This window comes from Martes martes, assembly GCF_963455335.1.
Source record: "Martes martes genome assembly, chromosome: 3".
Taxonomy (NCBI): Eukaryota; Metazoa; Chordata; class Mammalia; order Carnivora; family Mustelidae; genus Martes; species Martes martes.
Window position 1 is genome coordinate 157,836,132 of NC_137890.1, and position 23,857 is coordinate 157,859,988.

General features: G+C 55.4%; 1 protein-coding gene across 1 annotated transcript; it reads right to left on the reverse strand.

The window, feature by feature from the left end:
* Positions 1-9,985: 9,985 nt before the first annotated feature.
* Positions 9,986-23,394, reverse strand: ITM2C (integral membrane protein 2C). Its single transcript, XM_080798965.1, has 6 exons — positions 23,179-23,394; positions 15,591-15,731; positions 13,608-13,796; positions 12,347-12,457; positions 11,712-11,862; positions 9,986-11,191 (listed from the first exon to the last, which is right to left on the reverse strand). Exons 1-6 carry the CDS (start codon positions 23,296-23,298, stop codon positions 11,100-11,102), a joined length of 804 nt encoding a protein of 267 aa, XP_080655091.1. The 5' UTR covers positions 23,299-23,394; the 3' UTR covers positions 9,986-11,099.
* Between the last annotated feature and the right edge of the window lie 463 nt (positions 23,395-23,857).

Here is a 23,857-nt window from a genome sequence, read left to right on the forward strand (position 1 = left end):
GGCAGGATCGACCTGGGTGGGCACTGGGGCTCTATCCACACAGCGGGCCTGGAAGGCAGGTGCGCCTGGGTGGTCAGGGGCTAGGGCATCCAGTGACACCTGGGAGAAGGGAGCACTGCTCGAATCAGTTGCATCTCATCCCTTCCCCCGCAGACGACAATTCTCCTGGTCTCCACAGCCCAGGCAGGCCCTGTCACCCTGAACTGGGCATTTCTGAACAAGGGGCTTCACGTCCGGTGGCAGAAGTGGAGGCAATGTCCCTCAGGATGGGGGGGAGGTGTGCCTCAGGCTATGGAAACGGATGGCCTAAATGCCCCATCTGGTGGTGGCTGAGTGAGACACTCCAGGAGCAGAGCCCAAACCTTCGGGCACTTTGTGGCTGTGTCTCCAGGGAGAAGGGAACGAAGGGGTTGGGCGAGGGATCTCGGATGAGGACACTAGAGGCAGGTGGGAGACAGGGAGAGGAGACGTTGGAGGCAGAGGCCCAAAGGACCAATGGGAATGCCACCATCTCCTGGATGCTGGGTGTGTTCAGAATTGTCTGATACTAACGCTGAATTCTTTGGAGCTCTCAGGTGTTCCTAGACATTCTTCCAACTGCTGTGAGCTCAACCGAGAGCTTAATTAGTCCTATGGACAGTCAAGTGGGGAACGATATTGTTAACCCCAGTTTACAGAAGGGGAAACTGAGACGAGGAGAGCTTAAGTAACTTGCTCAAGTGCCCTGTCGCCATAGCTGCTGATATCTGAGGATGGCCCCGACAGTTGTGCCCCTCCCTTGTCCATGTGTACCTCCCCTCCCCTCAGGAGGTAGCGCTCGTGTCCCCTCTTTCTGAATCTGGATTAGGCCCAGAGCTGCTTTGGCCAGTAGAATGAAAAGATGGTGGGCTGGGGGCTCCAAGCCCGGGGTATTGAGAAGGACTGGAAGCTTCTGCTTCCTTCCGGTTGGAACCCAGCCCCCGGGGTGTGGGGAAGCCCAGGCAGTCTGGCGCAGAGGCCATTGGGCGGAAATCGATGGCCCAGCCAAGCTCGGAATGTGACTCTCTTAGCAGCAGATCTTCTTGCCTCCATCAAGACCACTCTGCTGATGATGCAGAAGGCAAAAACCAGCTGTCCCCCTGAGCCCTGCTCAGACTGTTAAACCTCGAGCAAATGCTTCCTCTCTTCAGTCACGGGTTTTGCAGAGTTTATTTTATGCAGGAACAGAGAAGCAAAGCGATCACACAGCCAGTTTAAGTGGCACAGTAAGATTCAAAGACAAGTCTGGTAGCCCAGGGTCCAATCTCCTACGGCCACTGTCCGGGGCTGTATGGCCAACACTGACATGTGTGTAGGGTGTCCTCTGGAGCTCCAACCGTCCTCCCGGAGGTGAGAGAAGTGCAGACTTCCTTTCGGGTCTGGGATGCAGCTTGGTTCTCAGTTTCCAGGAGCCTGAGGCTTCAGAACATTCCTCCTCAGGGGTTCCCTGAACTCCCAGCCCAGCCAGAGGCGCAAAGAGCTGGCCTCAGGCCAGATCCATGGTTCCAGCCCTCCTCAGCTACAGAACCTGCTGTCTGGGATGCCCACCGGGGACCCTGCAAGGTCTGAGCCCCGAGTAAACCTAATGGGGTTTTTTCACTCTCCCCCTCCCCACACCTGCCATCCAAATGTCCATGAAGGCCCCATAAGCTGAGAGAAAAAGAAGTCAGAGAGGTTAAGTGAAGTCCTGGGCGGGAGCTGTGGCAGGGGAGGGAGGTCTGGATCCTCCTGGTCTGTGCCCACCCCTGCTCCAGCTTGTTAACTAGGCAGAACATTTCTAGGGAGAGAAGGATTAGAGTCCCACAACCCACACCCCTGTCTTTTGCTTGGGGAGAAGGGTTTCCATAAGGCTGCTGGAGAGCTTGATAGGTGTGTCCTGATGTTTGGGGGGGGGGGGGGAGCGCGGCGCTGAGTGTGTGACAGGCTCCCGAGGAAGCTTTGGTGGCAGGTTGTGGCTGGAGCTGTCTGCTTGGAGCACAGAGCCAGGAAAGGCCCACATTCTGGGAGCCGGTGGCAACGAAGGATGTGGGAATGTTCCGGTAGCTGGTCTTGGTTGCCTAGCTCCCGCCCGAGGAGACCCGAGTTGGCAGAGCTGTTCACCTGCACTGAGTTGCAGTGAGGGGGGGGTGGGGGCGGGGTAAAAGGCTCCCCCAGGCACCCCGCTAACACAGGGGCTCCCGGCACCAAGCCCTCCCGCTTAGCAGCCTGTGAGGGAGGGGGAGCGTGAGAGCAGCAGGCAGGGAAGGCAGAGAAGAAGCCGGCCAAGCTCTCCTTCGCCAGCTGCAGGCTGCCCACGGGGCACAGTTTTCAGCTGGTGGAGAAAAGCAGCTCCAGCTTCAAATGAACTTTGGAATCTGGGTTATTTTTCCTAACTAGACTCTATAATTACCGAAATCGGATTTTTGTTGTAAAAGTGACCCAAGGAATTTTTCTTCTCTTAGGTTGAGCCAAAAAAACAAAACAAAAAAACAAAAACCCAGAAATCTTACTTAGATTTCACCCGTGGTGGGGGGAGAACCAACCCCGCAGAGCAGGTTTGAAAAGGAAGTGGGGAAGAAAGCACGAAGCTGTGTTCTGGTAATCGCCCTCAAGGCTCTCTTGCTCATCGACACTGGGCCCCAAGCAACAGAAGAATTCTAGCTAATTGAGCAGAAAGAGATTTATGGACAGGGCGCTGTGTGGCTCAGAGAATCCCTGGAAGGTGGGGGAAACTGCTGCTGTCATCAGTAATTGGGAGGTGACACACGGAATCCAAAGTTGAAAGCAGGCGACAGGACCGCAGAGAGGACGTCACCACCTCCCTGCCCATGGATGCTGGGTGATGGGATTTTGGCTGTCCCCCTCTCACGTTTCTAGCAATTATATAAGGAGAGAGCTTCTGTCTCCCTCAGACTGTGTTGGTGGGAAGACCCCAAATTCAAGAACATGGTTCTAATGGTGGGTCCTGGGGGGGTGCAAATTAATATTTACTTATTACTTGAAAGTGAAGTAATGGCCGAGTTTACCCCCCAGATGACCAAGATTCCATCCTCTGCCACTGGGATGAATGGGGATTTGAAAGCTAGATTGTTGTACAAAATAGACGAGTATAGGGGCACCTGGGTGACTCAGGTGGTTAAGCGGATGCCTTGGCCTCAGGTCATGATCCCAGGGTTTCTGGATCGAGTCCCCATTGGGCTCCCTGCTTCGTGGGGAGTCTTCTTCTCCCTCTGCCTCTCCCCCTGCTTGTGCTCTTGCTGTCTGTCTCAAATAAATATATAAAATCTTTTTTAAAAAACCACACCAACAAAAAACCAAAAATAGATTATTATAGGAAAATAAAAACACCATTTTGGAGGTCTGAGCTTTTGGCTGTGGAATTCATACTCACCCAGAGATCATGCAAGATATGAGCAAAATAAATCAGTGAAAGGCCTGGGCACTTGAGGGCCTTGCCCAGTAAGTACTGGACGAAGGGGCTGGTCAAAGTCACAACCCCCTCCCAACCCCCCGTTTCCTCACTGCTATCCCTCTTCTCAGAAGTCCTCCTGCAGGGCCGGCCAAGACAAGACTTGCTGGCTTCCAGCCACAGGACTCTGTCTTTGGGGTGGGAGGCTGGCACCGGGACCTTCATCTGCTCCCGTATTCCCAGCTCTGTGGCTCTGGCTGCCGGAGCGTGGGTGGCACGTGGCGAGGATGAGACGCCAGTGGTGGACAGCAGCATGAGGGTGTCCCCCACGGTCCTGGGAGAGCACTGCCCATCCCTCGTACTCCACGCCCTGGGCTTTGAGCCTCCTTCCAGGCCCTAGGACCCCTTAAGGGACTCAGTGCCAGGAAGGCCAATGGCTGTGTGGCACTACTATATGAGGCCTCTGGCCCTGGGGGTGTACTTCCCTTCCCCCGCTGCCCTTTTCCCTTGCCCTGCCATGCCTCCTCACAGTTCTGCAAAGCTCAGATGAATCCCCGGGAAGGCTGACCAGTCATTGTTTGGTCTCCCTCCTCTGAGCCCCATGCTGCCCGGTCGCACGGAGATCACGTTCGAAGTGACTCAGTTCCAACTCTGCAATTCTGTAGAGGGGCAGGTCGGAGCCCTGAGGTGGCATCAGTTCACCCCACCAGTCGCCAGTAGAGGAGTCCGGATGCCCTGGGTTCTCCAGACACGGGCCCCATGTCCACTCCGGGGACACTGCGCACACTGCCTAGGGTGTCACATGTGCTAGGCTCCCCTCGGCCATGGACCCGTTCTCCTTCCTGAGCAGGCAGCAAATGGTGCCCAGATGTCCCTAGGGTGGGCAGGGACCTGGCCGCCATTTTCTCCCTGAGCATTTATTGAAACTCCTGCGAAGTAAGACTTCAACACCAGTGGGTGGTAACTCCTTCAGGCAGAAGGCTGAGAAGGGTTTCCATGGAGACCGCCCAGGCTCTGGTTTCCATAGTAACACTTGTGCGAGGTTACAGAGCTCCCTATATGTGTCGACTTAACATTTCCAACCACTCTATTCTTCAGGCCAGACCGGGGCCTAATATGGGGATTGCTTTCTAGGAAGGTGACAGACCTCGAGAGCCAGAGGGGGTCGGGTGAGACTGTGGGTTAGTTGGCTGACCGCGAGGGCATCCCCTCAACCAGCAGGCCCTCCCCCATCCCAGCTGCGGGGTGTGTGGGTATAAATATACGCTCACACATGCTTAAGTTATAAAAAGGATACATCTTCATGACATGGAAGGATAGAGAGTCCTACAGCTCCCTGCCATCCCTGTTCTCCAGAGGTAACTGGTGTGACTTGGCTTTGAGTATCCTTCTAGAAATAGTAGATGCACATCCATAGAATTATCTTTTAGAAAATTCACTAATGGGATATATATTCTCGCTCTGCCATCTGCTTTACCCTAATTATAGATCTTGGGGAACTTTACACATTGGCACAAATAACTCTACCTCATTCTTTATAATGGCAAAAAAATAAATAAATAACTGCACTTTTTAAAAAAGTTTAAGTCCCAGTGGAGGGACTTTTGTTTTCAGTTTCTGGCTATTACAACAATAAATATCCGGTATGTATATTTTTTTGTATACTTGTTTGAGTATATCCATATAGTAAATTCCTTGCAGTGAAATTTCCGAAATTTTAAAATTTGATTCTTGTCAAACCAAAAATTATCACCATTATCGATACAAGAGGGCTTGTCCACACTTGAGAAGACTGCGTGTTATTAAACTGAAACCAAACCAAACCATAAAACCAATGTCTCCAGCTCATTCTATGAGACCAGGGAACCATTAATACTGGAGCCTGACAAGGAGAGCATGAGGAGGGAAAATTACAGGTCAGCCTTCCTAGTAAATATATATCAGTAACTCCTAAATGAAATATTAGCACACAGAATCCAATAGTGTAGAAACAGGATAATCCATCATGACTAAATCAGTTATTAATGTTATACGCCACATTAACATATTAAAAGAGGAAAAAATCATCATATTGGTAAATGTGGGGAAAAAATGTGATAAAAGAATTCAATGTATATCCTGATTAAAAATGCAAACTAGGAATTGAGGACAACTTCTTCAATTAACTTCAAAAATAATGTTCTCCCAATATCTATAGCTAAAATGATGCTCAAGATGAACTCTTTTTAAGAATCAAGAACAAGTGGCGCCTGGGTGGCTCAGTGGGTTAAGCTCCTGCCTTCAGCTTAAGTCATGATCTCAGGGTCCTGGGATCGAGCCCCGAATTGGGCTCTCTGCTCCGCAGGGAGCCTGCGTCTTCCTCTCTCTCTGCCTGCCTCTCTGCCTACTTGTGATCTCTCTCTGTCAAATAAATAAATAAAATCTTTAAAAAAAAAAAAAAGAATCAAGAACAAATAAGGTTTGGACTATTACCATGATACCAGAACTCCTACTCAGTGAGGCAGGAGAAGAAAAAGACATGTTTTAATTATTTGAATGGAAGAGGGACGCCTGGGTGGCTCAGTGAGTTATGCCTCTGCCTTCAGCTCAGGTCATGATCTCAGGGTTCTGGGATCAAGTCCCACATCGGGCTCTCTGCTCGGTAGGGAGCCTGCTTCCCTTCTCTCTCTGCCTATTTGTGATCTCTCTCTCTGTCAAATAAATAAATAAATAAAAATCTTTAATTATTTGAATGGAAGAAACAAAACCTATTCATAATCAATACAGGGCCTATGTAGAAAATAGAAAAGAATCCTCAGATAATGTCTTAGAATAAGGAAGACAGCTCGGCAAAGTTCACTGGATCAATACTCAAAAATAAATTACATTTCTGTACCTCAATGACAAAGAGGTATAATTATTATAACAACAAATATAGGAGACTCAGGAATCAATCTAATGAACGATCTGCATGACTACTGAGAAAAGTATCAAGTTGTAACAGAAGAGATTGAAGATCCAAATAAATTTTTCAAGTGCCATTTTCATAGATCAGGACACTCAGTATCATAACAGTCTCAGTTCTCAGCAAGTGAATATATAGGTTCAACACAAGTTCATTAAAACCTCAACAGAACATTTCATGGAACTTGATAAATTGTTTCTAAAATACATATGAAAACAAAGGGCTGAGAATAGGCATGGCGCTGCTGGAGAAAATCAAGGTAGGAGACTTGAACTACCAGATATATGGACGGATTATGGTCCAAAGGATAGACCTAATAGGACAGAACAGAAAGCCCAGAGGTAGACCTTCCACATAGGGAAACTCGAGCATTGTGGACACACACTGTAGCTCAGCGAGGAAAGGAAAACAATAAAAACAGAACAAATGGTTACCCTACCTCACACCATACCAGGGAATAACTTACTGGGGAAGGTTTAAATGTAATATACAACACATTAGAAGGATTATAACATAATCCTTGAGGAATAGAAGAAAATATAAGATCAAATCTCCTCAATGTTGGGATAGGAAGGATTTCTGAAATGATGCAATGAGACACAATCAGAAAGAAAAAGAGGGATGAATTTGACTACATGAAAACCAATAGTTTCTGTTCATCAAAGAAACAACAGAGAAAATGAGAAAGACAAGTCATAAATTTGGGCAAGATATTTGCCACACACCAGTGACAAAACACATAAAGATTATGTAAGATACATAAACATATAAAGAACTCCAACAAGCCAATAAGAAGAAAACCAAGCATCCAATAGAAAAATAGGCCAAAGAATGCAAACAAGGCATTTTTTTTTATTTTTAAAGATTTATTTATTTGTGTGTGATAGAGACTGCATGTGTGAGTCGGGGGAGAGGCAGAGGGAGAGAATCCTCTAACAGACTCTCAGATCCCAGGACCCTGAGATCATGACCTGAACTGAAATCAAGAGTCGGATGCTTAACCAACTGAGCCACTCAGGTGCCCCAAGAACACAAATAGGCATTTTATAGAAAGGGAAATTTGAGGGTCCAATACATATGAAACTTGTCCCACTTTCCTAGTAATCGGGAAAATGAAAATGAAAACCATCATGAAATACCATTTTACCCTCAGTCTATTGGCAAAAAAACCCACAAAAAAAAAAAAAAAAAAACCCACCCAAAACCCCAAAGGTTGTTAACACTAGGTGTTGGCAAGGGTGTGGAACAAGGAGAACACCTATGCAGCACAGGTAGGAATGACAATTGGTTCAATTCCTTATAAAAAAGCAATATGGCAGAATTTTGTGGCTTGAACGTTTGCTTACTTGGGACCCAATATGCCACTTCTCTTACACAGGTGTACCAGTTGCCTTATAAAAGAGATGTTCTTTAAAGCATTGTTGTGGTGATAAAAAACTGGAAAGAATATATGCACGTTGTTAGGAAGATGGGTAGGTCATTAAATTGCATATTCACATATAGACTGATGGACAGCCATATAAGTGAATTAAATAATGTAGCATTACCATGGATGAATCTTAGAAATAAAAGGTTGTGGGAAGAGACAAGTCAGAGAACAAGGCATGTATTTTATGACTTTTTGTAACATTCAAATCAAAGTAAAACTGCACTAGGAGTTCATAGGTATGTGGTAGAATTATAAAGCAAAGCAGAGAAACTCAGAATAGGCATTACTAATTACCCTGGATTGGCCAACCAATATAAAGAGATTGGCTAATATATGGAAAATTGACACATTTTCATGGTTGTCTTTAGACCAAAGAATAGATGTGTCCTTAGTGTCCCGCACAGGATATGGAGGGGAGGGCTGGGGTGTGTGTGTGGGGGGGGGGGTCCTCCAAACATGGGAACCAACGTTCCCTGCACCCCTGAGCATGAATGCTTCTCCCATCTAGAGTTGGTCTACTTCCCTTCCGCTTAAGTCAGGGTTGGTTTTGTGACTTGCTTTGACCAACAATGCAATGAAAGAACGTTCTGGAACTTTGGATTCCAGGCCTTAAGAGGACTAACGCCTCTGGCTTCCTCCCGCTTGGGGCTTGGTTGCCAAACTCTAAGGAAGGCCAGTGGGCTGAGTGAGGCATGGGAGGGGAGGGGCACCTTGGGTGCAGAGCACAGCCAAGCCCCTGCTGAATGCAAAGCACGAATGAGCAGCTCCTGAGAGCTGGCCAAACTCAGCCATGCCTGGCAACCAGGAAAAACAGTAAACTGCTGTGTTGGGCCATTAAGTCTGGGTGCTGGTTTGTTAGCAGCAAAGGGAGCGGTGCACCAAGGAAGTCAGCGCTACTGGCAGTCTTCTGTCTCATTAGTTGGCTGGTGGGTCTCCAGATGCACACTGGTCATGCTTCATCATTTATATCCCTGTGACTTATATGCAGCGTTTTATATGGAGTAAATGCTTCACAGTGTAAAATATTTAATAAAAACCACTGCAATTAAACATCTTTTCATGTCTAAGCAATGACCCACTTGTAGTTCCCTTACTCTGCGAAGATTGTTCATAGTCTTTGCCTATTTAGCTCTTGGGTTGTTCATGTTTGTAAGAACATTGCATATTGAGGAAAACAGCCCTTTCTGTGTCCTAGGTTTCAAAAGCATCTCCCCCCAGCTTGCCGCCCTTGTATATCTTGGCTTTGTGGTGTTTGGCTGTACGTAAATTTGCTCTTCCTCGTCTAAGATGGCTTTAAATCAGTTAGGTACTTTCATGGCTTCATTTCATACTCAAAAACTTTGGTCTCTCCAGAATTAACGTTACAGGGAAGTAGGATCCAGGTGAATTTTTGTCAAAATGGTTAGCCAGCTGTTCCATTAAAAAGAATCCACACATGCCCCCTATTAAATTTCCTTACATTTAACACAATCTCCAGGCCCTCCATTGTTCCATTGACCTTCTCCTTTGCTACATGTAACTCCTTAATTACGGGAGATTATAATACTTAATACCTGGAGGCTGTTCTTTCCCCTTCTGAGGTTTTACCAGACCATTCCCCATGTTGACTTTCCCAAAAGAACTGTGTCAAGTTATACAATAAATCCTATCAGCATTATGTGATTGCACTGCATGTAGATTGACATCTGGGCGAGATTGCCTTTGAGAACAAGGGTGTGTCTGCACTAACCTGAGTCATTCATGTCCCTCATAGGATTATTGAGCCAGACCAGCCTCAAGGGCGTCGGCACCCACACTTGACCCAGGTCCTGCCTTTGGGGTCCCCCCGGCCAGGGCTCTGGGCTGCCTCTCCCACCGCTTCCTTCCCTGCAGAATACAACCCCATGACTCATGCCAACCTCAGCTCAGATCCCGAAACCGTGCAGAACACTACATCGTCCCTGTGCTTAAGGACAAGCAATAATGATGTCATCTTGTGTGTGGAACTAAATGGGGTGGTTTATGGGCACTTGAAAGCAGCATGACCTTGAGTGAGTTACTTCCGGTATCCAAACCCCTTCCTCCTCCTCCCTGTGCAACATGAATCCACCTGGCTTGGTGAGCTGTGAGGACTGAGGGGACACGGACCCTCTTCAGCTGAACCCGGGAATGGCCCCACCTCGGCCCACCAGGTGCCCACCCCTCCCTGCCGCTCCCAAGTCAAGGTCAGAAGGCAAAGATTTTTATTGTTCTACAGACACTTCTGAAAAGGGATCTAGTTGAGAAAATATACAAAGCAATTCAGAGTTTCATCTCCAGAGAGCACCTGAGTCTGACTGGAGGTGTGGAAACCTCCTCTTCCAGGCTCAGGGCTGAGAACGGTTAGCATATTGAATGATCAGTAAAAACATGCAAAAGTGAGAAGGAAAAGGAAAAAAAGGCTGCATTCCCCCAAAGCCGAGGGGGACGGAGTTTCGGAACGAGGAGGCAGCAGGGTGTACAAGTACCAGGTGGCTCTCCCTTTCCCCCACATTGTCTTCTAAAACAGCTCCAAGCTTGGAGAAAGCAACGAGCCCACCCACTCGGCTCTGCTCAGCGCTCAGCCCCGCAGGGCTGCCCGCACACAGGGGGAGCATGCCCCCCCCCGTCCCATCCCCGCGGCCATGGCCGCAGGACCCCATGCTTGTGCTCCTGGGGGGCCCTGCTCCTCTCTTCTTTGGTTCCACTCGGAGAACGATTGTGCTTAACAGACTCATCCCCACCCCTCACTCCAGGCTCCCGCTGGTGGGCTGAAGGCACTGACAGGAGTCCTGTGGGGAGCCCCAGGACCCTACCTTCCCTTGTGCTCTGGGTGGGTCCGTCCCTGGGCACCTGCCCCCATTCTCATCCCAGATCTGGGAATCTGGACATGGGACTGTCCAAGGAACAAGCCTCTGGGGACTTCCCCAACTGTGCAGACATTTCTGAACCCCGCACCACATCCCTCCCTGTCCCCTCGCCCAGGTACCCCATGAGCCCAGCCTCTCCATCCAGCCCATCTCCTGGGCTGCCAGTGCAGCTCTGGGCCGGCCCTGGTGGACCCGCCTGCAGAACGGTGGTCACGGAAACCACCCCGTGCCACCCTCCTGTCCCCCAAACCTGGGAGCTCAGAAGAGGTGGGGCCTCGAGAGGTCACGGCTCTGGTACAGGGAGGCGGGCGGGGCTGAGAAGGAACCAGGAGACACGTCACGTCTATGGAAAGGTGTCCAAAGTACAAGCTAAGCGAGGGGAAGGAGGAGGGCCAGAGAGGCCAGAAGAGAAACAAGGACGAGGACAGGGGTGGGGCCAGGAAAGGGAGGCCCTCACACCACCCCGCAGATGAGGGTCTCCACCACGAAGGTGTTCTCAAAGTGGCGGATGGCGTTGCAGTTCTTGGCCCCTCGCTTGTTGATCCCTGGGAGGGAAGAGAGAAGCTCAGTGAGGACTGTACCCCTGCCCAGAGCTGGCTGGGTCACAGACGTCACCAGCCTTGGAACCCGAGGGGGACCTCCGGAGCCTGGGGGCGGGGAGGAATAGGTGGCCCGTGTGAGGACACCCAGACTCACCCAGGGGCCGTGCACTGAAGGGGCGAGAGAGCTCGAGAGCTGGAGTCAGGCGGCCCAGCTCTGTCCCCTTCCCTGCTGTGTGACCTCAGGGGTGTTCCTTAACCTCTCTGTCCCTCCGCTGCCTCATCTTTCAAGGGGCGCCAAGAATAACGATGAGGATGACAGCAACTGACACGCTCCTAGCAGGACGTAAGGAGTGTGAACCGGGGCCTGGCCCAGGGGAAGTGCTGAGTTACCATCAGCTGCTAGTACCGCTCTGCTCTCAGCTCCCCGACAGCTGGGCTCCAGCCCCCTGGCCAGGTATGGTGGGCCCACGGCTGTGGCCTAAAGCTCAGGGTAGGGGCCCGGACGGGAGGAGCTGCCACTCACGCCTCCGGGTAGCCCGGCGCCGCAGCCGGTAGGTGTCCTTCCCGTTGCACAGGTGGTAGATGAAGGAGCCCAGGGCCTCCTTGTCGCTGACGTGCTCTGTCACCACCATCTCCTCCTGGATGATGTACGTCTGCGGGAGGTAGGTCCCCCTCTGCAGAGGGAGTGGGCTCAGCGCTGGGCCAGCACACAGGGCTCTCCTGCCTCGAGCTCTCCAGCTCCCCTGCCCGCCATCCTGCTCCCTCAGAGTCTCCCACCACCTGAAATGTCCGTCCACACCGCCCACGTCCCCATCCATGGCCCTCATGGCTGGCCCTCTGGACACTCCCAGGTGGCTTCCGGTTGCACCCCAGTGCTGCACGTGGGGCTTCTCTGCACTGCCAAGGTGGGCATGACTTAGGGGGCTGAGGAAGCTGGTCTCGGGGCCCTTCACGAGAGAGGGAGGGAGGCAGAGAGTGGTAGGAGAAGGAAAGGAGAGGCATTGACTCGGGGTGTGGGAGAAGGAAGATGAGGGGCACGGGCTGATCTGGGGTGCCGGGCCCAGCTGGCAGCAAGCACCCCCCTGCAGGAACCTCCCTTGCCCAAGGCCTGGTGTTCACAGGGGAGCACGGCAAGATGCCATGAGGGCTCCCGCTCACCTTCACATTCATGAGGAGCTCCCAGAAGTTTCGGGGGGGCAGCACAATGGTGGTGTTGAGCTCGATAACATAGCACTTGTCCAGGGAGATGTCATGGTAGGCGGTGAGCCCCTGGGTGGGAAGAGCGGCCAGGTCAGGCTCTATAGGCAAGGGCTTGGCCCTGGTGGGCTGGGAGGCCCCTGGCCAGCCGAGGTACCAGCCCATTGTGCCAGGGGGAGATGAGATGCCCCCGATGCTTGCTCCCCGCCTCGCCCGTGTCTGCGGGACCTCCCCCGCGCTACATGAGAAACACTAAGTGCCCGGCGCCTCAGCTGTCAGAAGGGCTCATCTCCTGGGGTCCCAGAGCTGGGGTTTGTGGAAGACAGTAATGGTCCAGGTGTGCCTTTCATCACCCCATGAGGTCCTATCACCCTTGCGGACAGCCTGGACCCTCAGCCAGAGGCGCTCCGTCCCTGGCTCCCCATGGGCTCCAGCAACAAGAATGTCCAGAACATAGAGAAAAGGGATTGTTCTGGAGAATTCCCAGGAAGCTCTGGGAGGCAAGTACAGGGCGGGACAGACAGCTGGAGAGCCCATGTCTCACCGGCCTCAAGACTGTCACTGGCGACAGGAGTGAGAAGGGTGGGTGAAGCATCTGCGGGCTCCCTGCTCTGTGGGGAGTGTGCTTCTCCCTCTCCCACTGCCCCTCCCCCTGATCCCTGCTGGTGCTCTCACCCAAATAAATAGATAAAAATCCTAAAAAAAAAAAAAAAAGCACAAAAGATGGTTACATCTGGGGAGGGGGTATGGGCTCGGAAGAGGGGCACAAGGGAACCTTCTGGGGTGCTGGCACAAATCCAAATCTTGCTCTGGGGGGCATTCCATGTAGCCGCTAAGCTGTACACTTAATGCCCTTGACAGGAGGCACGCTATGCCTCTGGAAAATGTCAACACAAAACACCCTGTTAAAGGGAACACTGGCCTAGCCCGTGACGGCAGTGTCTGCAGCGGTCAGGTGGCTGAGGACAAAACCCACCACGGCTAGTTCATGTGGTAAACAGTGGTAAACATGCCTCTCGAACAAAAGCGGGGTCTTTAAAATCCTGTACAACCTAACCTGCAGTGCCTGCCATCACACAGGACCTACTCAAAGGAGGTGCTAGGGACACTGGCCTTCTCCTCTTACGCCCGTTCTCCTTTCTCATGACCCTTGGCGGAAGAGGGGCTCTGGGTTGTCAGGACACCCTTCCACCACTGCTGCCCCAGCCCCGGCCGGCCTCACCCGCTGGAAGTCATGAATGATGTCGGCGGGGTCCCCACCGCCAAACTGGGGCACAGGCACATTGATGCGCTCATAGTTCTCTTCGAGGTAGATCTTCACGTCCTCCTCCAGCTCCATCCGTGTGCGGGCCTGGGAGGACAGGGAGTCCTCGTAGAGAACCCCGCAGTGGAAGAAGTTGTCTCGGGCCAGCTGAGTAGGGGAGAGACAGACAGATCGGTCACACGGCACCCTCGCTGCAGCCACCCTTCCTACCCCACCGACCCCAGAGCCTCAGCAAGTGGCAAAGGTGGGACAATGAGATCCATTTCACAGATGGAGACACTGAGAAACATGGGGAGTCAGGGAGAGGGAGGGTGAGCCGGATCTGCCATGTCCTAGGTAGGCCGGTTCCTTGGTTCTCAGGGGCAAACACAGGAGCCCCAGATTGAACTGTGGGGCGCCCAGGAGCCAGGAGAGTCACCGAGAGGCAGCCAGCCTCACACCAGTCCTGCCACCTTCCCTGGACCCCGTGCCCCTTGAGCAGTCCTGGCAAACACTGTGCCCCTATGTGAACAGCCAGCCGAATCGCACCCCCACCGCACCCCATCAAGGGTAGGGCGGCGTGTGCCATGACTGCGGCCAAGCGGCTGAGCCCGTGGACCTTTGTGCCCACCTGTCCCTCTCCAGCCATCCCCCCCGCCCATCTGTGCAAGGACTACTGGCCTGCCATCAGCAGAAATGCCCTTTCTCCGTTTTCGTGTGAGCTCTCCCTGGGTGTGTGTGTGTGTGTGTGTGTGTGTGTGTGTGTGTGGATCATCACACGTGAATCATACTGTCCAGGGCACAGACTCGGAGGCTGCTCTGAGGTGCCCCCATTCCCCAGCCAATGGGGTGGGGTGAGGAGCCCCAGGAGAGCACAGGTTGGAGCTGGGAACAGAGGGGACCAGGAGCCCTCAGGAAGGGCCCATGAGTGGGGGAGCGAGAACCAGGAACATATGGGGAGCTGGCCGTGGAGGGGGATGATGGGGAAGGCAGGGACGAAGGGGAAGTGAAGTCGGCAGGTGTGCGGGAGCTGAGGTTTCCAGGGCAAAGTCACATGGAATACAAAAACTCTTCAGTAATTTCTGTCATGGAAAAAATGAACTAAGTTAAAAACCACTGCTTGAGGGTGGGAAGTGGTCATTTGGGTCGTAAATGACTGGCAATTCTCAGCCCCGTTGACACTCTGGAATTCCCAGTGTGTTGCCCTTACCGTTATTCTTTTGAGCTGTAACTGATCTACCTTGGTGGCCCCATCTCCCTCCCAGGTCTGACTGATCGCAAGGTCACTGTGACCGTGACTGTGACCACTTCTCCCGCCCAGCTGCAGGCCCTCACCGGCTGTGGGAGCACGTAACTGGGGACCCGGGATGCTCTCACGGGCAGTGGAGGTGCAGGACGAGGTGGTGGGCGATCTGTCCATTAACCCACGGTCTACCTTCCTTGTTTTATAACCCAAATAAACGTCCAAGGAACAGAAGTCCTTAAAGCATGACCCTTGGGCACAGGGTTTGGCTCTGAAGGGATCCCAGAGTTCCAGTTTCTGCTGGATCTGAGTGTCTGGTGAAAACATTCCAGGGAGCCAGTGCGGGAAAGGGCCACAGATTCCCCTCCCGGCGCCCCCACTGCTAACTGTGCTCCTGGGAGAGCTCCCTGTTGGGCCTCAGCTGTGTCTGAAGACCGGTAAGGACAGTCCACCAGGGGCCGTTCCCGTCTCCCGGACCAGGCAAGAGGCCAGGTGGGCTGGTGTGTGCCCAGGGCGGCCCCATACTAGAAGGATGCGGGGCTTCTGGGCTTGGCTGGGCACCCACTCCCACCCATGGGGCAGGTCACTTGCTGCCCCTCCCCTATAAGCCCCAAGCCCCTGGTACTCAACTGCCCATGCTGCCCTCCTGCCACCTCCCTGCAGTCCCCTGCAAACACCGCCTTTCCCGAGCCCAATGCCTCCCTCCTGCCTGGCCTCACCTGTGCGAGGAAGAAGTATCTGTAGATGTAGACGGAGGCGAACACGAGGCCCATAAGCAGCACGACCATGCCCATCGACAGGTAGCAGACACCGCCCACAGAGCCCCCCTTCTTGTAGCGCTGCGGGGGGGGCCGCTCCTCCTGTGGGTGGCAGGGCTGGCTTAGACAGATGGTGGTCCTGTAGCTCCCGGAATCCTCCCGCCCCCTTCCCAAAGTGAGACTCCACTGTGCTGGCCGGGACTGAAACTTGGCAAAGTTGGGGGGAAGTGGTGGGGATGATGGTGGGGAAGGGGGAAGGGCAGTGCTGGGGACTCACACAGCATCATCTGGAAGGAATGCCTTGCCAGGGCTCCCCAGTCTCCTCTCAGGAAAAGACAAACTGAGACCCACATGGAAGCCGCACAGAATGACCCCCTGGGACCAAGCAGGCCCAGCTGGATTGCCCGGGCCGTTATCTTCATTATCCCAGCTGTGATCACAGTATACTCTCTTAAACATAGAATGCGGGAAGCACAGACATGGCCGTATCATTGCACCAGACCCAGGAACCTGCAGGAATCGGGGTGCACTTGGCAGGCTGGGGACCGCTGCTCTGGGCCATGGGGAGCCAAGGTAGGCTTCGGAGCCACCCAAAGGTAGCAGTGCACAGGGCAGACTGGGACTGGGGCCATGGGAGGTGTCTTCTGGGCTCCACTGAGAAGGCCGTGGCAGGGAGCGGTCACTGGCATTCCAGGAGGCCCATGGGGTCTGGGCACTGGGCTGGGCTCCCTCCAGCTGGGCAGCCCTGAGCACACCAAACCCGTGGGCAGAGCTCAGTCTGCAGGGGGCCAGCCACGGCCCCACCCTGGCAACTGGCCGGCAGCCTCAAGCAGGCTGTCAGGAGTGGAGCCTGAAGAGTGGAGTCTGGAGGCTTCCGGAAGCCGGGCCACTTCTGCCAGGAGGGAAACGTGGCCAGGGAGGCCAGGGCAGGAGGCTCCTGGAAAAAACCTGCTGCGGGGAGCCAGACGGGCTCAGGACAGTAGCCTCGGGGTTGCCAAGAAGCAGCAAGTTAAAAGGACCTCACTCCAGGCCACACACGTCTGGGCTGGTGGAGCACGGTGTGCGTGTAGACTTAGGAACACTGCTTGACCAGGAGGACTGGCCTGGGAGTGTCATGATTCAGGCCATTCAGGAGCTGCGTGACCTCGGCCACCTCTCATGTCTGTGACTGTCGTTCCCCCAGCCCTGCCCTCCCCCATCCTGAGAGCTGTTGTAGAAGACCCTGCCCGCCTCGGCCTCCACTGGCCCCATTCAATCCCTCCTCCATGGGGTCCAGATAGTCAGGGTGAGGGCAGAGTCCAGTCCCAAGAACACCCAGCCTCCAGGAGCTGAGGCAGTGTGGGGTAAGGAAAGGAGCTCCAGCCTAGAACCAGAAGCTTCTCCACGAATGTATGCCAACTGCCTGCTTAGCCCCCTTTGTGCCATTAGTTCTCTCCCCTTTACCCTGGGGGCTGGGGACACAGCTCAGGTCCAAGTGACTTGGGACAGATAGGCCCCTATCTCTCAGCACAGCACAGGGGGCCTAGCCTGGGGGGTGGGTGGGGCACGGGGACCTAGCCTGGGGGGTGGGTGGGGCACGGGGTCTGTTGTGCTGCTCAGGTCCCAATCCCTTAAGGTCCCTTGGCTTAGAGAATACAGGGTATGGGGCCCAGGCCTCCAGGAGCAATGGGGCGTACCAACAGAGGGGCAGCTGTCTCCCTGCTTGGGGCTCTCCCACTCACCCACACCCAGGAAAAGGACAAAAACCCCTGGAGCCCCTCCACCACCCGGCACATCCATCACCAGACCAGCTAGCTAGCCCCCAGCCTCTGCACCACAGGACGGAGACATGGGGCAGAAAGGTGCCCCAGCCCACCCTGGTCCCCAACACCTCCGTCTGCCCTCCAGCGAGCTCGCCTGGCAGGGGTGGGAGGCCAAACCCATTGCCTTGAACTCACTAGCTGAGTGCTGGGGCTCCCACGACCCCAGTCCTGCCTTGTTCAAGACCAGAGAGGCACCCACCTGGCTGGCATCTGCTCAGCACCCTGGGGTTCCCTAACCAAGGTCCCATGGGGATAGCTGCTACCACAGGGGGGCCCAATGAGGAGCAAGCCCACCAGGGGCTCCTGCAGATGCGATGGTGGCCTTTCCACTCCTCCAGACTCCCGAGTGGGTCCCAAAGAACCATGGCTGACCTGGGAGACAGGCCAGGCTGCCTGCATCAGCGGGGGATCCTGCCCTGGGGGCGGGACATTCACGTGTAGTGGGGTGAGGAGTGACTGGAAGTTGAGAGAGGCCCCAGCAGGGACTCCCTTCTCCTGTGAGGGGAGCATTTGCAGCCCCCACCCCCAGCTTCTCTCTGGAAATGTGAAGTCGCAGGGATTAAAGGAGACAAAGAACAGGAAAGCCCTTTGTCAAGGATGAAGTGCTGGATAAAACAGCACATCTTTCTCCGTTGAGCCTCTCGTTGAGCCTCTCCTTTGCAGGGCCGTGGCCCGGAACAGCTGTTAAGGCTGCACACTGGCCATGCTTTTGCTCCTGCATTCAGGAAAACTGGAGACGCAAGCTTGTAAGAGCTGCTTTTAAAAGAACAAAACGAAACAAAGTCAAGGGCCACCAGCAAGAGAGCCTCAGAGCCCACCCCAACGAAGTTCACGAACAAGGCCTCTGGTTGGAAGGTGGCCTTTCTGCTTCTGATGGGGTGGGGAGGGGGTGTTTCTGTGGGCCTGGAAGGGGTGGGCATGGTGGTGGCTAGGCAGCCGGCCCAGGAGAAAACGGGCTCCAGGGGGTCCCTGGATACTACCCTGCGTCCTTACTCTGCGGGGTGTCACTGGGAAGGCTGAGGACCACCCACCTTTCCTAGATGTGCAGTGGACAAACCCCTCACGTGTCTGGGGCTAACAACTCCCGATCCCACCACTGCTGACCACCCCCGCCTGCGTAGTGAGACCCAGCTGCCCTGCTCCCCTCCCCAGCCCGCACCCCACCCTCCGACAGGGCCCAGACCCCAGAGGCCTCATGGCTGAGCAGCCGGCTGGAAGGGAAAGCAGGACTAGACCCTGCCAGAAGGCAGACGGGGAGCCATGGATATCCCTGCTTTGAGACAAAAGGGACTTCAGACACCAACCTCCACACGGAGGGGAGGGCCCCTGAATCATGCCCGGGAGGGCCCATTGCTTATGGGGCCCCCCACCATACAACAGAGAACCTGGGGATTCGGGCCTGGCTCACCCAGGACCCTGGAGAGGCCTGCTTCCTGAGACAATCCCCCCCCCCCCCGCCCCAGCTGCTTCACCTGTCATGCTGGACACTCAGGGAAATGCCACCCCCCACAGGGAGCAGCCAGGCCTCTGTTGGTTGGGGGGGGGGCTTCCATTTAGAAAGTAGAAAAACACGGCCTCCTGTTTCCAAGGCAACAGGGCTTTCTGAGCAAAGTGCCTGGCTGTGCACTCGCGTTGGGCACGTGAGCCGGCCGTCCCCGACCCAGAGGGGCCCGGCCTCCCCGGCCCCTGCACTGAGGCCCGCAATGGCGCTCATTAAATGGTTTCGCAAAGCCAGGGCCACCGCCGTTAAGGGGAGCCCAGCCAACTGGAGCATTAACTCATCGGACTCCCAGGGCTCCCGAGGAGCCCCCCAGCTACAGTTCCTCGGTAACAATGTCCAAATTAACAGCAAGCAGATTAAACTACAATTGCAGGCGGCTGGGAGGACGCTGGCGGGGAGCCAGGAACGCACTTGCTGCAGCCCAGGCCCACAGCTGGAGGGGGAGGGGCTCTTGCCTGGCCCTTCTCAGCTTTAGTTCCCCTCAGCAGCTCGCTTCCGGGCTGCAGACCAGATTCAAGGTCACTGGTGTGTTGTGTGTGTGTGTGAGAGAGAGACAGATAGACAGACACACTGAGTGGAGGTGGCAGGGAGGGGGTATTGGAGCCCACAGAGCTGGGTACATGCCGACAGGGCATCATGGAACCCCGTTCCTGTCGTGTGCGGGCCCCCGAAAACTCCCACACCACCCACTGCTCCGAGTCCACTTGCTTCCTGGCACTGAAGATGAGACTCCAGGGAACAGAGGCTCCAAAGGACGAGCGGCAAGGCTGGAGGCTGGAAGAGCTCTCCTGGGGGACAGGGAACTTGGAAAGTGTGTATGTTGGGGGGGCGGGAGCCAGGCTGCACCTCCATGATTTTACCATAAACATTTTTTTCTAGGAGGAACTCAGCCTCCCCGGCAGTCTGCTGACAGCCTTGAAACATGCAGGGACCGGCCCAGAAGTGAAAAGAGAAGGAAATAGTGGAGGGAAGAGAAGAGCCATTACGGTGTGTTCGAAAGCCCAAGGGCCCCTGGGAAGGCCCAGGGCAGGCCAGGGAGGGGATGCCCGAAGCTCCACCCCACCCCAGGGCAGGCTCACCCACAGAGGCAGCGGGTACTGGGGACCTGGGGCAGGAGCTCCAAGCCTGGTCAGTTCCGCCCTCCCCCGACCACTCCGGGAGACCCGGTTCCCTCCCGCCAAGGGCCTGAGGCCAGGACGCTGAGAGTGAAATCTGATCCCCAGGTATGCAGGCTGGGGGAGGGGGCGATGCAGAAGCCAGGAATCAAAGGCAAAGCCAAGGAGAAAACTAGCCAGTGCTGGAGAGATGATGGTATTGAACGTGTCTCTCTCCTCTTGCAGCCCCCCAGCACAGTCCGGTCTGCACAAGCCTACACCTGGTTGCCTGAGTGTGCACGCACCCGTGCGTGTGTGTGTGTGTGTGTGTGTGTGTGTGTATGCATGCGTGCGTGCGCGCACGCCCGCAGGTAGATTGAGGAGAGAGCGGAGCTGGGCAGAGAGGTGCAGCGCGGGTCGTAGGCCTCCAAAGGGGAGGAAGGATCAAGCCAGCGCGTGCTGAGAGAGGATGCTTCCCGGCCAGCCCACTTTCCAGGCTGGCTCCCTGCCAGTCGCCCATCAGCGCAGGCTTCTCATTACCTCTGAGGCAAGCGCCAAGGGGAGGGTGGGCAGCTGGAGGCCCAGCTGGGTCCCCACCCCCATCCCCTCCCAGCCCACTGAGGCACTTCCTTCCAGCAGCAGGTCTGGGGACAGAATCCTCCTTGTATTGGAGTTTTTTGCTCAGAAGCAGGGGGGAGCCCTGCCGTGAGCTGGCGCCGCCACCTCACCCAGCCCCGGGGGCTGTACCCAGGTGGACATTTTCCTAGAACACCCACAGGCCATTCACAAACTCATCGGCTCACCAAGTAGTCCTTCTGGTACTTTAGATCTGATTTTTGAGTCCAGTTCAGTAACCAAGGAGGGCCCTTGGTTCCCCTTGGCCAGAAGAAACCTTCTAATAAGCTTTCCTCTGCATCCCCATCAGTATGGGGCAAACCTCAAATGCGTCTTGACAAAGGAGAAGGCTGGTGGCAGGCCCACCTGTCCCACCCACCTTCTGTTTCAGTGCCCTAAGGTCCGAAAGCTGGGCACCTGCTGTGCTCACCGCCACAGGCAGGAGAGGGAGGCTTGATCTGCTCCTGGGTCAAGGTGAGGTGGGGTAGGGTGGGGGGGATGGATGTGCCCCTTAGCCACGTGAGGGCACACCAGGCCCACAGCAGTGAAATCACTTCCCCCTTCCCCTGCTCCAATTCCAGGGGGCCATTGGCAGAACCAACATGTCACACCCAAAGCCCCCTCTGTATCATCTCTGGGCCTTGGGGGGCTATGACCCTTTACTGATAAGTAATTCTGTCCTAGAGGGGCCAGGATTTTAATCCTCCTCCTGGGCCCCCAGCGCTCCTCCATGCCAAATTAAGACAGCCAGGAGACCTTGTGCAACTAAGAAGGTTTGGGAGGCAGGCTCCTGGCCATTACAAACAGCACCGGGAAGATGTTGATATTTCCATTTCATGCTGGGTGAGGGGGAATAGAGGACGCTGGCTATCAGCGCCAGGAGCTGGCTGTCAGTTAGCACCCAGGGGATGCGGGCATCATCCAGGCCCACACAGTGGGCATGGACAGTGTGCCACTCCTGTGAGATCATTCTGCTCCCTCCCTGGGCTGAGACAGGGCAGGAAGCTGGTTCCTCGGTGAAGGGTGGAAGGAGGCTTCAAGAGACCCTTTTTAAGCAGCAGACCATGGTTTTCAAATACAGAATTCCCCCAGCCCACCTGAACATGGGATGCAGATGGAGTTGCATGATGGACCAGCTTAGGTGGTCCCCCATGATGCAGTGACCACACCAGGGCAGGGGAGCTGGCCTGTGGCTCCTCTGTGCATTCCTCACTGGATCTTTGCTCGGGATGTGACACCCACCTCCGAGGCCCCTCTTAAGTGTCCCCTCTTTCACTGGCCAGGGCCCAGGTCTTCCCCTGCAGCACACTCCCCCAACCCCGGTTGAATATGAGGCAAAGGCTGAATCTGAGCCACAAAACTTGGGGAGGGACCTTGGCGCTGAGGAAGCGTCATCAGAAGCTAGCAGCGGGCTGAGAGGGGGAGTGGACAAAGACTTTGGAAGTCCAGTATATATGCGACCGCTTGGTTCACCCCAAGACCGCCGAAACGATGGCTACGAGGACACCTCTGCTGGAGCACAATACAGCCTGGCTGGACCAGCTCTTCCTCCTTTCCCCTCGCTTCGCCTTCCTGCCCGCCACGCGTCCTGCCCTCTCCGGGTCAGACTCCAAGCAGCTCAGACAGTTTTCCACTGGCGGAAATGCCTTCTCTTCCCCCGGCTGGAGGGAAGGGGGAGGAGGGGGAGGACGCCCGAGGAGGCGGGGTGCACGGAGGCCCGCCCCCACAAAGAGCCTCCGGGATGCGGGAGGGCACCAGGGCAGTGAAGGAGCCTCCCCGCGGGATGGAGGGAGCAGGCCAGAGCGAGAGCATGGACAGGAAGGAAGAGGGGAGCAAGGAGGTCCAGACGGCAGGGGGTGGGGTGAGATCCGGGGGCCTGGCCTCATAACCTCGAACCTCGAACCTCAAACCTCGAATCCCAGACATGCAGCCGGGCCAATTCTGGTTTATTTCCATTTCATCACTTTCTGGTCCACCAATTCAGGTGCAGACCAGCAGCATACTCCCAGCCCTCGTCTGGGACGAAGTCAACGGCCCCTCCCCCCCTCGTTGGCACCAGACTCTTCCCCCCCGCCCCGCCGCCCCCAACCATTCCCCACCAATCCTGACCCACCTCCCTACTTTGGGGAAACAACGTCCAACCCTCCTCCCAACACCCCTCGACTCTCGGCCCCTCCTTCTTGATTAGAAACAGACGCATACCCCCCACCAGCATTCCCCCAACTTCTTCCTACGGGCCCCTTCCCCAGTCTTGGGGCCAGCCGCTTAGGGCCCCTCCACTTTTGGAAGAGACCTCGAGCGCTTTCCCACCTGGGGACCAGCAACTCAGACCCCTCCTACTTCTCGGACTTTTGCTTTCGGCTGCCGCTTTAGGAGAGGACCCAAGCCCCCTCCCCACTTTGGGATGGATGCCCCATTCCGGACCCTCACTCCCTCCGGTCTCGGCTCCGGGACTCCGATGCGCCTTGAACAGTTCCCGGGGCCGGCGGGGCGTGCCTTGCCTCCGACTCCAGCCTGAGTCCCCGGGCCCCTCTTACCCGAGCGGGCGTCAGCAGGATCTCAGCAGCTGGGGCCGGCGCCGCGGCCGACGCCGACGCCTTATCGGCCTTGTCGCCCTTGATGCCGGCCACGGCAGGCTGAAAGCTGATCTTCACCATGGCTGCGCCCGGCCGCGCGTCTGCCCTGCAGCCTCGGCCCGTGCAGCCTCTGTCCGTGCAGCCCCTATCTGTGCGACCGCCGCTCTGCGATCTGCAGGCACCGGAAGTTTGGCTGGTGTGCGCGTCCCTTTCCCTAACCCCGCCTCTAGTCCGCCCCGCCCCGCCCCGCCCCCCACCCGAGCGTCTGCGCCCCCTTCCCCCCCGCCCCAACCCCGCCCCGCCCCGGGCGCGCAGTGACCCCTGCGGAGCGCGTCGCTCCGACCGAGGGACGGCTGAGGTTTGCTCGCACACTCACTCACTCACTCAATCACTCGCTCACTCACTCACTCGCTCCATTCATCCACCCACCATCCATCCATCCATCCATCCGTCCAATCAGGCGTGGACTCAATCCCTTTCACAGCCTTATCCCTTCCAGCTGCCTCGCCAAGACCAGCGACCCCATGACACTCTGTTAAAAGAGTGTTTGTCCGGCAAATACAGCTTCTAGACAAATTCTCCGTCTCTGCTCCCCCACTTCATACCCTCCTCTTTGGAAACACTGGTGCGTCCGCTGCAC

Coding starts and splice junctions, on each gene's coding strand:
- ITM2C (XM_080798965.1), bottom strand. CDS start 23,298: ATGGTGAAGATCAGCTTTCAGCCTGCCGTGGCCGGCATCAAGGGCGAC. Junction 13,797..15,590: donor GATACTTCTTCCTCGCACAG/GTGAGGCCAGGC, acceptor TCCCCTACTCAG/CTGGCCCGAGACAACTTCTT. Junction 11,863..12,346: donor AGCTCCTCATGAATGTGAAG/GTGAGCGGGAGC, acceptor CTCCCTCTGCAG/AGGGGGACCTACCTCCCGCA.